This window comes from Aptenodytes patagonicus, chromosome 2 (assembly GCF_965638725.1).
Source record: "Aptenodytes patagonicus chromosome 2, bAptPat1.pri.cur, whole genome shotgun sequence".
Lineage (NCBI taxonomy): Eukaryota > Metazoa > Chordata > Aves > Sphenisciformes > Spheniscidae > Aptenodytes > Aptenodytes patagonicus.
The window spans coordinates 72,559,610-72,573,759 of NC_134950.1; the positions used below are offsets into that span (position 1 = coordinate 72,559,610).

General features: G+C 38.2%; 1 protein-coding gene across 1 annotated transcript in view; it reads left to right on the forward strand.

The window, feature by feature from the left end:
* CLPTM1L (CLPTM1 like) overlaps positions 1-14,150 on the forward strand; it is a 32,621-nt gene extending 18,471 nt beyond the window's left edge. The window contains exons 10-17 of the mRNA XM_076330199.1: positions 1,996-2,061; positions 3,749-3,799; positions 4,429-4,511; positions 6,364-6,398; positions 6,703-6,758; positions 6,840-6,884; positions 10,558-10,673; positions 11,953-14,150. Coding sequence (XP_076186314.1) covers positions 1,996-2,061; positions 3,749-3,799; positions 4,429-4,511; positions 6,364-6,398; positions 6,703-6,758; positions 6,840-6,884; positions 10,558-10,673; positions 11,953-12,037 — 537 coding nt within the window. The 3' untranslated portion in view covers positions 12,038-14,150. The remainder of the gene's footprint in view (positions 1-1,995; positions 2,062-3,748; positions 3,800-4,428; positions 4,512-6,363; positions 6,399-6,702; positions 6,759-6,839; positions 6,885-10,557; positions 10,674-11,952) is intronic.

Sequence of the window (14,150 nt, forward strand, 5' to 3'; positions counted from 1 at the left end):
ATTCAGGACTCTCGTGAAATTTTTGACTACACATCTGTTATAGTTGCAGATAATCCTTGTGGGAACAAAACAGTTCAGAATTTTTAGTTAGTGATTAAATTGTTGAATGCAAAGTCACAAAGCAATCCTTAAATTTCAGTTTATTGTATAAGACAGATTAAAGTCTTGTGAAAACTATGAACAGTGGTGTCCTAAATAGTACCATTTCATTGACTGTAACGTTATTTTTCAGTAAGTTCAGATTTTTAAGTCTGATATATTTCTGTGTTAAGTTTTCTGTATCAGATTTGCCGGTGGTTTTGTTCCTGTAAATAGAAATTTAGTCTTACATTTCAAATTTTCTTTAGCTGTCTGAAATTTTAACAGTTTCAGGGATAAATATATATCCCTATAAATATGCTGCTCCTTTTGTAGAATATCTTTTATTTTGTTCCTATATCTAAATAACTAAATTTAAGAAAATCCCTGAATCTAAAGACTTCAGAAATTCAAAAGTGACAAATGATTTAAAAATGTATCAGGTCAAGAAAAATTATGCTTTTGTTTGTTTCTAGTGGGGAAGAAGAAATAGCCCTGGTCTCTAAATCACTTTTTTTTTTTTTAAGAACTTTTAGTGGAAACCAGATCAGGCATGTATGGTAGGGTAACAGGAATGATCAGCTATGCTACAGGATTTAAGTTCAATTAAAACTATTAAGATTTTGCATTTCTCTTCTGTGATGAAGATGGATTTCTCTGTTGCCGCTACCTAAGAACAGGCAGATCCAGATCTCATTTGGTTGTTGTGCCTGTCTCAGATTCTTCTTGGAGCTTCTCAAAGATCTGTTAAATGCATCTCTCTCAGATCTGTAGTCCATATGACTGACGGGCTCCTATCATCTTTCTCACATGCCTTATTTTCCAGTATGTTGCTTTTGGATTGCAGGCTGGGGGAACTGGGTTGAAAGGATTATATAGGAACACTCTGTGGGACACTTAAATGGAGGGGAAACGTTCTGTAGGTTCTGTTGAAGTAACGTGTCTCTCCTCTCAAGTGATGGTGAGATAACATGGTTGTCTCAAGGTGAGAATGAACATAAGGGCTATACATCTCAAAGGAATTTGTCTGCTGGGAAGAGCTTTTTCACAACTTGTTCTTAACACCTGTTTCTCATGCAGTACTAATAGTGACATTGGTTCTGTAATAAGTAATTTGCTCGCTTGCATCAAAGATGACAGTAAAGGATCGTCTTTACCGTATTGCACTTTTTTGTTTGGAAGATATGATGGGTGAGAAGAGCATATTGGTGTATCTAAAGTTAAACAAACCAACCTTTTCTACAAAAAGCTTCACGGAGCATAGCTCTCCAGCTGAGCTTACTGCATTGCCTAAGCTGTTGAATCTGTATAGCAGGGTGGGTACATGAGTAAATTTTCAGGTGCACTGAACCTTTGGCTACGTTAGGGTCAACCTGTTGCAGCTGTACAGTAAGTAGCCAAACAGTTCAGTGGATTCACTGACGTTTGCTTGTAGCCCACTACTGAAGTGTAATGACCATGTAAGTGCCCACTTAATTACTGTTAGGAGTTCTGAGGCACCTTCATCTTGCAGATCCCAGCTGAACTCGAAGGCATGTAAAAACTTGCTTGGTAGGTGGTTACTGGAGAATTCTCTAAATGCTTGACCTGGGGGGCATGCTGATGCTGAGAGCAGCTAACCCCCGCCTAAGCGCTGCAATCCAGATGTCCTGGAAGAGCTATGTTATTTCACTTAAAGTACATCATCTGATATGGAGACTTAATAGTGCATGCTCCCAGCGTTATACTTGTCTGGTGACACAGTATTTGGTTTGTATAGAGACGCAGGCAGTGCGCTTGCAATCATGCTGTTGCTGCTTTATGTAATGGGTGCTTAAAATAGATATTCTGGGGTCTTGATTCTGAGTATCTGAATCCTCCATAAGACATTCCTTTCGATTATTCTTTATGTGCACATTTTGTTTTTGCTAATCACAGCTCTGGAAAGTGAAGAAAGCTTTGAAAATGACAATCAAGTGGCAAGGCTTGAGACCCAAAATTCAGGTATAGTAGACATTGGCCTGTTAATGATTACACTCTTGAGCTTTCCACATGTTTCCAGGTTACTGTGCAACTTGGCTTTCAGTGAAATGAAGATTAAAAAAAACCTATAAAAGTTTGCTAGGTTCTTCTCTTTATGGATGACTTAATCCAAAAGCTGGACGAACATTTTCAAACTTACGGATTTCTTTGATGAATTCTGTAGAAGAAAAAGCTATTTGTGTGTATTTATGGTGTGAGAAACTTCAGAACTCCTCTGTCAGTCCTGCTAAATCTTAACAGGTTTGACTGTGCTCCTGCCACTGTGTTGGAAAGGCATTAACTGGCATCATGATTTGAAGTAAGAAACTGAATTTTTCATGAAGCTGTAGGTATAACTTCTCCATTTTGGAACTAGTAGATGTGGTGACATGTTCTGGGGACAGGATAGTCTCTGACAAATCCTCTGGGTAAAAGTTTAAGTCCCGAGACTGTCTGCAGGACATGCAGAGGCAGCTGGGATTCAAATTAACACTTTTTAAAGTACAATCTACATTGAAAGTTTCCCTTGTTGGTATGAGAAACAGTTGTCTAATCTTCAGTATTTACTTCACAGGAAGTACTGGGGTTCTGTGCTGCTTGAAGTCTATGCATCCTGAGTGGCTCGTAGCTCTGGCTGTTCCTTTGTAAATATTCAAGGAACTGTGTTTAAGCAGTCACAATTTCTGGAGATGTGGAGATAATCCATAACTGACCTCTTCATGCGTGAAAACGGTTATGGTTTTTAATAATGGCTTCCTGTAGCCGCTTGACTTTACTTCTGCTTTGTGAACTCTGCTGTCTCAACAGCATTTTCCTAAGCAAAGAAGTCCTGGATGTTTGGTGTAAAATACGAAGCGAAAAATTAAACTTTTTGCCTACCCTGTATTTGGCAGGCTGCACAGGACATTTATATGGCTCTTGTATAGAAGCTTATAAGAACTTTGAACTGTTACCTAGCTTAATGTCTAAGCAGTTTAGTTTGCAGTTTAAATCTCTGTTTAGGGAGTTGGACAGTGTCGTGGTTTAACCCCAGCTGGCAACTAAGCACCACGCAGCCGCTCACTCACTCCCCCTTGGTGGGATGGGGGAGAGAATCAGAAGGGTAAAAGTGAGAAAACTCGTGGGTGGAGATAAAGGCAGTTTAATAGGTAAAGCAAAAGCCACGCACGCAAGCAAAGCAAACGAAGGAATTCATTCACTCCTTCCCATGGGCAGGCAGGTGTTCAGCCATCTCCAGGAAAGCAGGGCTCCATCACGCGTAACTGTGACTTGGGAAGACAAACGCCATCACTCCAAATGTCCCCCCCTTCCTTCTTCTTCCTCCAGCTTTTATATGCTGAGCATGATGTCCTATGGTGTGGAACATCCCTTTGGTCAGTTGGGGTCAGCTGTCCCGGCTGTGTCCCCTCCCAACTTCTTGTGCCCCCCCAGCCTACTCGCTGGTGGGGTGGGGTGAGAAGCAGAAAAGGCCTTGACTCTGTGCAAGCACTGCTCAGCAGTAACGAAAACATCCCTGTGTTATCAACACTGTTTCCAGCACAAATCCAAAACACAGCCCCATACTGGCTTCTATGAAGAAAATTAACTCTACCCCAGCCAAAACCAGCACAGACAGCAAGTGCTTTTTCCCCCAGTTCTGACTTGATTATACATTTTATATGTATTGCAGTTTGGTACATACAACGACTCTGAAAAGAAAACTGAGGAGTATGATACCCAGGTAAGAGGGAATCCTGTGACTTCTGATCTATAAAGTCTATATATGTGGCCTGCTGATTGACTTGTTTCACTCTTTATTGCTACAAGTGCATTTTCCATTTTCTCATACTTGTCAAGTGGATCATCATTATGTGGATGATCAGATAATGAAGATTCATTCTAATAATTTATGAAGAGAAACAGTGAAAGACTTGTTTGTTAGCTGAATCTGGTTGAAACATTGAGAAGCAGAATTGCAAGTGACTTATCTGAAGAGAAATATCTTAAAGGGTCTTCATTCACAAATTTGAAAATTCATGTTTGTACTTATTTATACTGGAGGAATGTTCGTGTGCTTCCTGATTTCTGAAAGGAGTTGAAGAAATCAGGAAGTTAAGCAGAGAGCTACTCTTAGACTCTGATCTTCATGCTGCCTCTTGTTGCTTATGCTCTAAGGTCCTTGGTGGTCTGAAATGAGCATTGGAATTTTCACCACCTTTTATAGAATTGGAAGCATACTGGAAATAATAGTAGATATTTGGAAATAGGAAAAGATTTTTAGGAAAAAAATTATGTGGCTGTCTTCTAGTTAATGCCATGACAAGTCTGCTGTATGTAAAATGTAAGCTAACTATTTTTATTGTCTATTAGGCTATGAAATACTTGTCATATTTGCTCTATCCACTGTGTATTGGAGGTGCAGGTTACTCCTTGCTGAATGTCAAATACAAAAGGTACTGTAAATCTATAAATGATCTTATATGGAATTGGAACATTCCCCATTTTTCCCCGTATTAATTAATTGGAGATGACAGGTTATGGAAATCAGTTACTTTATCTTGCTTGATTCATAAGCTAGGAACCAGAAACTTCCTTGTTCTCTATGATCGAAAGATGAAAAGTCTAGCTGTTTTTTTAACATCCTGTAAGCTACAGGCTGTTGTATTTAGCAAGTAACCTGATATTACTGTAGTATAGAATTCAATAGCTTACATATATAAGCAAGCTGTGAATCAAAAGAGGAGGAAGAAAGCTGTCACTGATGTTTAGAGAACTGATAAGGTGACAGGAGAGATGAGAGGAATTCAGTGGTTAAACCTGTCCAATAACAGAGAGAAGCAAAAACTGTCCCAAAATTATTTGCTCTGACCAAGAGGTTCCTCTGTTGCCAAATATGATAGCTAGGATGGCAAGTAAGCAAGAGCGTTTTTAAGAAAGGACTGTATTCCTTTAGAGCCACAGGCTTACAGCAGCATACCAATACTACAGCAAGAGCTGAAGACTCAATATTTCATGAGAAGGTGAAACTCCTGTCTGCTTTCACTCAAAATAATAAAGCTAGTTCATTTTGTATTGGAGAGATGCAAGCAAGTATGCAGCCATGAGACTGCGTTGTAGAAAAAAATCTGCAAATGCGAGCGTGGTGATGGCTGTGTAAACATATTTTTAATAGTTTTTAGGCCCCGAAGGGTTGGGAGGGAGAGCAAGCAGTAGCTTAAAATAACATCAGAAAGAGCTACTGTTGCTGCATACATGGACCGTAGCACTTGTACTAGAAACTGGGGCAATTTCTGGGCTATTAGAAAAATAATGTTTTTGAAAAGGTTCTTGTCTTAGTAAGGAGCTAACAAATATGCAGCATTTAAAAATTCTGCTTTTCTCACAAAATTCTTAAATTCATTCAGTACTGCAAAATATTATATGCCAGGTGTTCTATGAGCTGTAGCTTAAGAAAGTGAAAACAATTGATATCAGAGAATTTTTATCATTGTTAAATCTACTTGTTCCATCACATTTCCTTACAAATAATCTTAACAGTGGATTATCCTTTAATCTTGCAGGCATTTACTGATGCATTTTTTAGATGCTTGTGGATTAGTGAAATGCTGCTACAGCTGTAATGTTGCTATTAACAAGTCACTAACACAGCCTTGCAAATTTAGTTTTAAATGATGTAACCTGAGCATCACAATTACTAGCTGTTCTTACTATCGCAAGCAGAAGTGTGGGATTTGACCACTATCTGTAACACTACTGTTACGTAGCTAAGATTGTGCTCCATTGAACATCTGGGAGGGGTTTTTAGATGTAAGGAGGGAAAAATGTAGATTCCTTGTACTTACCTTTTTTTTTTAAGTGCCTACTATAGTGGTTTGCACTGAATGGTATTTGTTGTTTGAAATTTGGTAAGTCCTTACAGTGCCATATTAAGTGTCTCTAGTATTTAGAATACAGTGTTACCTTTGCAAGCCTTAATGCAGTCAGGGTTCAGTGCGCAGTAATATGTGATGTCATTTTGGCTGCAGAAGTCTTAGAACATTCTGAAAAAGTATAAAAGCAGTTGATAAAGCTCTCCAAACTTGTTGGATGCACTGATAAACATCCTTTGCTTAAACTGTTAGCACCTTCTCTGGAGCCCTTCCAACCTCAAAGGTAGATGCAAGGTATTTAGTTCTTGTGTAAAGTAATTCACAACATAGCCAGTTCTTGGGGTAGTCAGCATACAGTCACGTAGAGGATGTATTTTACCGGTATATATTTTTGGCTGAGGTCAAAAAATAACTGGACTGTCTTCTTTGTTTGTAGCTGGTACTCCTGGTTGATTAACAGCTTTGTCAATGGTGAGTCCCTTCTTGTGGTTTTTTTTCTATTTATATTTTTTCAAATGGGGGCCAAGACTCAAAAGTAGAAAATTAACTGCTATCAGCTGGATAAGTGCAATATAGAGGAATAACTTGACTTTAGGTTCCAAAATTATCACAGTGATTGAGAAAGGGAGAAGAATCAACCCAAAGTGAAACAAAAGGATTAGATGCATCTTCTCTCTTTAGGAAAATGAGTGTAAATCTCCAATTGTGAAAGTATAGTTGTATGGTGTACTTCTATTGTGCATTTGTCTGTAAGTTTTCCATCTTTTATCTTCAGGAGTGTATGCTTTTGGATTCCTGTTTATGCTGCCCCAGCTGTTTGTAAACTACAAGGTAAGATTGAAAAGTGATAAAAGACTACTTTTTTAGTCTCTTCTTCCAGAACTTATTAAAAATTGATATTTTTAATCCTAGATGAAATCTGTTGCACACTTACCGTGGAAGGCTTTCACATACAAAGTAAGTAAAGCTCTAATTTAAAGATTGGTGCAGTCATTTTGGAAATAACTTTCTGTGAGAAACAGCTTAGTATTGTGTAGCTTAAGGCTGACAGTGCTTTGCTTGTTTGTTTTATGAACTAAACTGACAGTAAAACCAAATTTGTTTGCAAATGTCTTTAAAAAAAAAAAATTGATTTCCGTATTTTATGACTTCCATATAATGAGAACACCTGCATCCTAGTTTTGATTATAATATTGGGTTTTTTTACTGTCAGCTGTCTTAGAATCATAGAATCATTAAGGTTGGAAAAGACCTCTAAGATCATCGAGTCCAACCATCGACCCAACACCACCATGCCCACTAAACCATGTCCCTAAGCGCCTCATCTACACGTCTTTTAAATACCTCCAGGGATGGGGACTCAACCACTTCCCTGGGCAGCCTGTTCCAATGTTTAACCACTCTTTCAGTAAAGAAATTTTTCCTCATGTCCAATCTAAACCTCCCCTGGCGCAACTTGAGGCCATTTCCTCTCGTCCTATTGCTTGTTACTTGGGAGAAGAGACCGACACCCACCTCGCTACAACCTCCTTTCAGGTAGTTGTAGAGCGCGATTGTCTTGCATGGGTGCAAGTGTTGGTCCTGCAAATAAACTAATCGGTCTCAATTTAATACATTGCTTTAGGAAGAGAGAGATTATATTAACAAAGGATAGTTCTCAGGAAACAGATAGGACCACTAAGAGACCTTATTTTGGCAGGTTCCAGGAGCTACCAGAGACTGAAGTAATGTACACACTGTTCTGTCCTGGGGTGGTAATTCTGAGCTTCTGGGCAGTGTAGTGACAAATGTGTGGTGGGTTGTTACACAGTGGAAAAGAGGCTGCACTGTGCTGCCTAGACTGCCCTTGTAGGAAACAATGCAATGCTGTAGCAAAGCCTAACACCAGACCTTGGAGGAAGGGAAGGTGAGTTTATTTCAAAACAAAGCAAACTTACTAACTCTTTGACACCTGCATACCCACAAGCACCCATGTGTGTGTCCGAGTGGTTTGTGTAGTATTCAGGCACCAAGATGGATGTACCTGAGTATCCCGGTCAGGATTCCTTGCACCGATATGGAGGACAAGGGACACCCACTGTTAAGTTCCTATGTCTCCTACGTTCTTGCTCAAATGACAGCTACATGCTAGTTTTGTTCTTGTACCCCTAAAGAGCTGATAGTATTTTGACTCCATCCTTTCCCAGCTCTGCGAGTCATTAGGATTTGTGTACTGTCATTTGTTTTCCTGATCATTGTGTCCTGAGAAACACTAAATGGATGTGCTGGGATCATCAAGATCTTGATGCCATCAACATGTGCCACGTTTTCTTCTGCTTCCACTCATATATGCTTTCATTTATTCTTCCTTTGTGCTGATGTATTACAGTTCTCCAGAACGTGAATACTTTAAAAGAAACAGTGTTAAAAACTGCTCAAGACATGGTGTCCAATTCTGAACAGATGATCTGGGACAAAAGAACTAAAATCTTAAAATTTGAAGTGCCTTTCATAGCTTTCCCATTTCTGTGAGCCGACAGCAATAGCCCAACTTTCTGCTGCCTTAATATTTTTAAGGAATCGTGGAGCATCTAGGAAAACAGATTGAAATATCGCTGATAGCAGAATAGCAACTAAACAGTGTTTGATATAGAAATACAGTCAAAAAATAAAAATAAGCATCTAGTGTTTCAGACATATACTAGGCAAATCAGCATGTTTCTTAATGGAGAGGAGTAAAAGGTATATTAGTGAAGTAATTTCACAATTTTACTTCAGCAACAAAATACAATAACTGAGCAGAGACATCAGCAGTTAAGTAGACAACAAAGGGACAGTATTCAAGCAAGTAACCTTTAAAGCAGTAGAATTCTCTTGCTGAATAGCCTTTTCTTACAGAGCATTTATGGTTCCTGTTAAGATGCCAGAGGCTACCCGCAACAAAGGCTTGTGTGTATGTAGAAAGCAGTATATGATGTTTTCAATTATGTTTAACTTACTGGTCTTTGGAGGGGGTAATTTACTTTTTCCTAGCGGATATTTAAAGTTGCTTGCTCTCTTCTGCAGTCTGAAGAGTGGAAAGAATAGTCTGAGGTCTCGTCTGTGATTGTTGGTTTAAAGAGCTTTGTTTTTTTTCCTTAATTTGAACTCTTCCCTGTTTTGGAAGACCTTGGCAAAAATGAAGATCAGTCTAACTTTCTGGTTTCTGTAGTCTTTACTTTTATGCTCTTTATTCTTTTATGAGGAGTACCTTCAAATGAGGTAATCCCAAAAGAAAACTAGCTAGACTACTGTTAGATGGGCTGCTTTGATGCATTCAGTTTCAGTGGCTTACGAGGACTGCCTAAGTGTCTGAAGGATGGAGCATTTAGCTTTTTCCTTCTTTCACCATTGTAGGATCACTCACTTGGGTGTTGGCTTGGAAAGGCTGCCTTTCCCAACTTGCCAAGTTTTTTTTGTTCCATGAGGAACCTTTGCACAGGCTTGAGAAGTGCAGTCTGTATTCTTTGATCACCTTAGATTGATGGATTTGTTTTGACTTGCCAGAAAGAGCTTTCCTGTTGTAACTAAGCAGAACTCTCTCCTGTCCAACACCCCCATCTTCTGCTGATGCTTTGTTCCATCATATAAATATTGCTTCATTTTGAAGAGTGAGTCCTTCTCTGCTTAGAGAATATATTATTTTCCCCCTTCTTACGGTATGGATTAGTGTACAGCTTGCTAATATTGAAAGGAGAAGCCATGTTAGTGACTCAGTTTGTTAACCCAGCAGTGAATATTCTTTGCTGGATTTGTTTCCTGCTGTTTTTAGTGAGTCAAAACAGTTTATTGCACCATATGAAGAGTACTAGAGCTGGTGCACTGTAAAAGTTGATTTCTAGTCCCCCTTGTAGGCTAGAGCCAGATCCAGAGGAGCTGCCCTTTACTTTCGTTACCTTCACTGACAAAATATTGTTGTCTTTGCATGCCTGGAGCCTGTTTGCGTTGCTTTCCCAGCAGATGTCTGGGAATTTAAACTTTCTTACTCGGGAAGAAGTCGTGAGAAAATATTTCATTATTGCTTCAGAAACAGAACCTATAGTATGCCTAGTTGAGTGGAAATGGTGTAGAAAATTACGTCTCAGATAAGGAATGGATGATTACTTCCAGGAGAGCACTGAAAATATTTTAAAATCTCTCCAAGGCTGTCAAGTTGATGTTCTTAAGAGCAGTAAATTAACAAGTTTTTACACAAATTTCAAATTCCCACAGAAAATTAAAGTGAACTGACATTTTGTAAATCTTAAATAATTAGAGTAATGGATGAATAAAAGTTTTTTGCCAGTTTCTTTTAAAGATTTCACTGAAGGTGAATCCATGTTTTTCCTCTCGCATGACAATACTCTCACTTACCTGAAGTAGTCCTACTTCCTTTTTACTTGTAACTATAATTGTGTGGTCTGGAGTAGACAGCATGGTCTTCATTAAAAGCAAGCACTTTAAAGTTTGCATTAATTAGTTTTTCAGCATAACCCTGAAGTATTGTTATAAATATGGAAGTAGTCTGTGTTCCTACTGAAAAATACAGTTCTAGAAAGCCTGTTTCCTGTGTCTTTGTATGACAGATGACTTCCTTTCTTCACAGCCAACTGAAGTATACTTTTATTTGTAGGCATTCAACACCTTTATTGATGATATATTTGCTTTTATCATCACTATGCCAACGTCTCATAGGCTGGCGTGCTTTAGAGATGATGTCGTGTTCCTGGTCTATCTTTACCAAAGATGGTATGGCTTTTTTTTATATTCATCAGAATTTTTACAACGCTGTAGATGGTTGCAGTCTTATTGCTATAAAGAACTATGAAAAAGTTCGGGATAGACTTCAAGCAGAATTTTTATACCATAGTAATATATGGTATGGTCTGGATAATGGTAGTTGTGCATATGCCTAGTGAAGGGAATGTTGAGCAGGGGATCCTGAAAAGGACGTCTCAGTACAAATAAGAGGAGCAAAAGCACTTTCCCATAACCGACAGTATTCCTGGACCCTTTTTAGCATGCTAAGAGAGTAGTCAAGAAATTCCTCTTCTCACAGCACTCTCGGAATTTTTGTCAATTACCCCTTCTCCCTCCCCAAAACAGCAGTCCTCCTTTTCAGCAGATACTTTCACATTTGCAAGTTACAAAAAAACCCGAACCTGAAACATGAATACCTGAAGTAAGGTGAAGGAGAGCAATTCTACAGCTTGTATTCACAAACACTCTTAGGAGTTCTGGGCTTCTAACCCTTGCTGAGGGGCTACATGCCTACATATGCTCAGTATCTGAGGCATGCTTTCCAAGTGGCCTGCAAGGCACTAACAAAGGATGTTTTCCGATGAGGGGTTGCCCTGCTCTGCTTTCCTCTTTATCTAGTTTCCAAACACAAGTTATCAGGTTCTCTTGCAGGTTGGGTATCTGGCAAGTTTCAGATTCTTTTAAGTAACTAAAATCTGATGGGGAAGAAGGCTATATGCAGTAATCACTGAAATATTGTTCATAAGTGAAGCTACAGAAAGTGTATTCTTGTTCCCAAGAATAAATATTTAGATGTGGAGCAAACAAGAATTTTAAGCCTAGTTCACGTTATACCCGAATATATGGATGTGTACGTCTAATCCTTAATACTAAATGTGAACTTCAGTTTTAGGTTTATATAATCGCACATAAGTGTAGTAAAATAGGGCCCCTTCCAAGGTAAGAGCTCAACAACTTCTGATAGGGGCTAGACACTGGTTTCAAGTTGGAGAGGTATCCTGGATTGCTCAAGAAATACTCCAGCCAAGCTTTAGGGGAGCTAATACATCTCTTAAGAGGCCCTGTTAGAGACAACTGGTTAAGTCTCAACGTGAAGAAGCTGATGTATCTGTAGCTAATCTTTTAAAACTGTTGTATTTTTTGCCACAACTGGGAATAGAGGATATGATGAGAAAGAAATTCACTTTTAAAATTAAGTAGCACAGAACTGCTTAATTCCTCCAGGTAGCAGACAGTATTGTAACTAATCATTTGTTTTTTCTTCCAGGCTTTATCCTGTGGATAAGAGCAGAGTGAATGAGTATGGAGAATCTTACGAAGAAAAGCCAAAAAAAAAAGCTCATAGAGAATAACTAAGAATTGAAGAAGATTCTGACCCCTGGACTCTTACTGGCTTCATGTATTATCTGGTCTTAAGGAAGGAAAAACTTATTTAATGAGAGTATTTTTAAAGCTTATGACAGAACTACATGGACAATACATCTTCTATATTGTCAAAATCTAGTTTTGATACCCTCCTATTTCAAGATCCTCTTTTGTCCTCACAAGGTCCACAGTCTGCCAGATGTCGTTAAATAAACTTCCTGCATTTAAACTTCTCTTTGGTGAAAACCTGAGTGTCCCGACCATTGTAATTAATATCCAAATCTATGGTTTTTAGGACAACTCACTAACCGGAAGTGTGGTGACCGTGCCACTAGGCTGTGAAAAGTGAAAAAACAAGCCAGTGTGTTACAGCAGAATCGAGCATTATTGCCAAACTGGAGGCTGTCAAAAATAAACTGTATAATAGTGGATTATATGCTAATTACAAGTCATTCTCATTTGATAATGGATATAATGGAAATTCTAGAAATCATGATTAAAGTTGTAAGTTGTATGTGGGCATTTAAGTTCATAGCTTAAAAAAAATATTGTTGGAAATACAGGATGAGAGAGATGGGGTTGTTAAAATTCAAATTTTGCCACGTTCTTAGCTGACAACATGGCGAAGGGTTTCAGTTGTCTTAAACTGAATGAAGATGTGAAGAAACTGTAACATGATTTCTTTCAATATGTATCCAAGTTTATATAAATCCTTCTGCATTGTTGACAAACCTTCTGATTTCTTGGCATAGCAGGTATTCATATAATGCAAATCATTGTTATGTGCTAGGAAAGTCTCTTACATCTTAAATTCTTCATCATGTGGTACCCCAGTGACCTACTAGGCCAGTTCTCTCATGTCTCAAAGGGAATAATTCCTTGGTCTTTCCCCCTTCCCTCCCTCCCTGCCCCGTCCTATTTAAGATGAAACACACATCATTCAAGTGGAATGATTTTGCTCAAATACAATACAGGTTCAACAAACTACCTGGATACAGAGAAAACAGCCTGGTGAAGAACAGGCATCTTCCTTTCAGAATTTAAAATCCATATTCCATGGAAACAGTTCATGAGGGGAGTATTTTGATCTGTTGCTTTCAAATTAGTAAAAATAATCAGGTTGAATTATTACACCAAAATTAAAGCTTCACAGCTGTATCTAGAAATTGTGGTTCTAGATTTTTAAAAGCAAGTTTCTTAGTAAGTGAAATAGAGTGTGCATTCCTTTCAGCAGCAAATAAAATGCAATTAAAAAAAATCTAAAAGGCAGAATTCTAGTTTCCAATTCTAGTTTTGCTTTGGTCAGTAAGTTTACAAATTAACCCTAATGATTCTTAAGTTTCTTTATTAAATTGCATGCTGTTTGTGCAAGGCTGTTTAACTTCAATTTGTCATTGATTAATTGAATTGAAAATATTAATTCAATAACCTTGAAGAACACAGATCTATTCCTATAGTCTGTAACTACCTTATGAAGTGGATTTTATCCAGTTCTGATACGGCAGAAGTCTGAATGTATAAATACTTGGGTCTCAAAAAGATACAGAAATGTGCCTAACTTCTTTTGTCACCAACTATAGTCTTTCTCATACTGAATTCCTCCTTACATGCTACTGGCAATGGAAAGGAGTCATCTTGTACCCCTTTCGGATTTGTTTGGAAGGACCTCTTTGCCATTAGGCAAACTAATTTGGGACTCCGATTTCATAATAATAGTTAAATGTAAGTGTGTGAAAATTTTTCGGATATAAATAATGCATATAGCAGATTCCCCTTCTGTGCCATTTCAAAACGATCAAGTTATTGGTTCTTCTAGAGTAGCTTCTGAAAGTCCAGAATACCATGTTTGGGTATTTCTAATGTTTCATCACTCATTTTTGTATGTAGCTGTTGAAAAATCACTCTTGCACCTTTACATACTGTGAGTTTCTTGGTCTTCTGTCTTGCATTTCTGATGACAATGACCTCATAATAACGTATACAGTAGTCATAAAGAATATAAAATTAGAACATTTTAAGTCTTTAAAATGAGCGAGGCTTTCCTGTTCAAGTCATTGTTTTCTGCATTCCATTTCCAAATAAAAGACTTGGCATACGGGA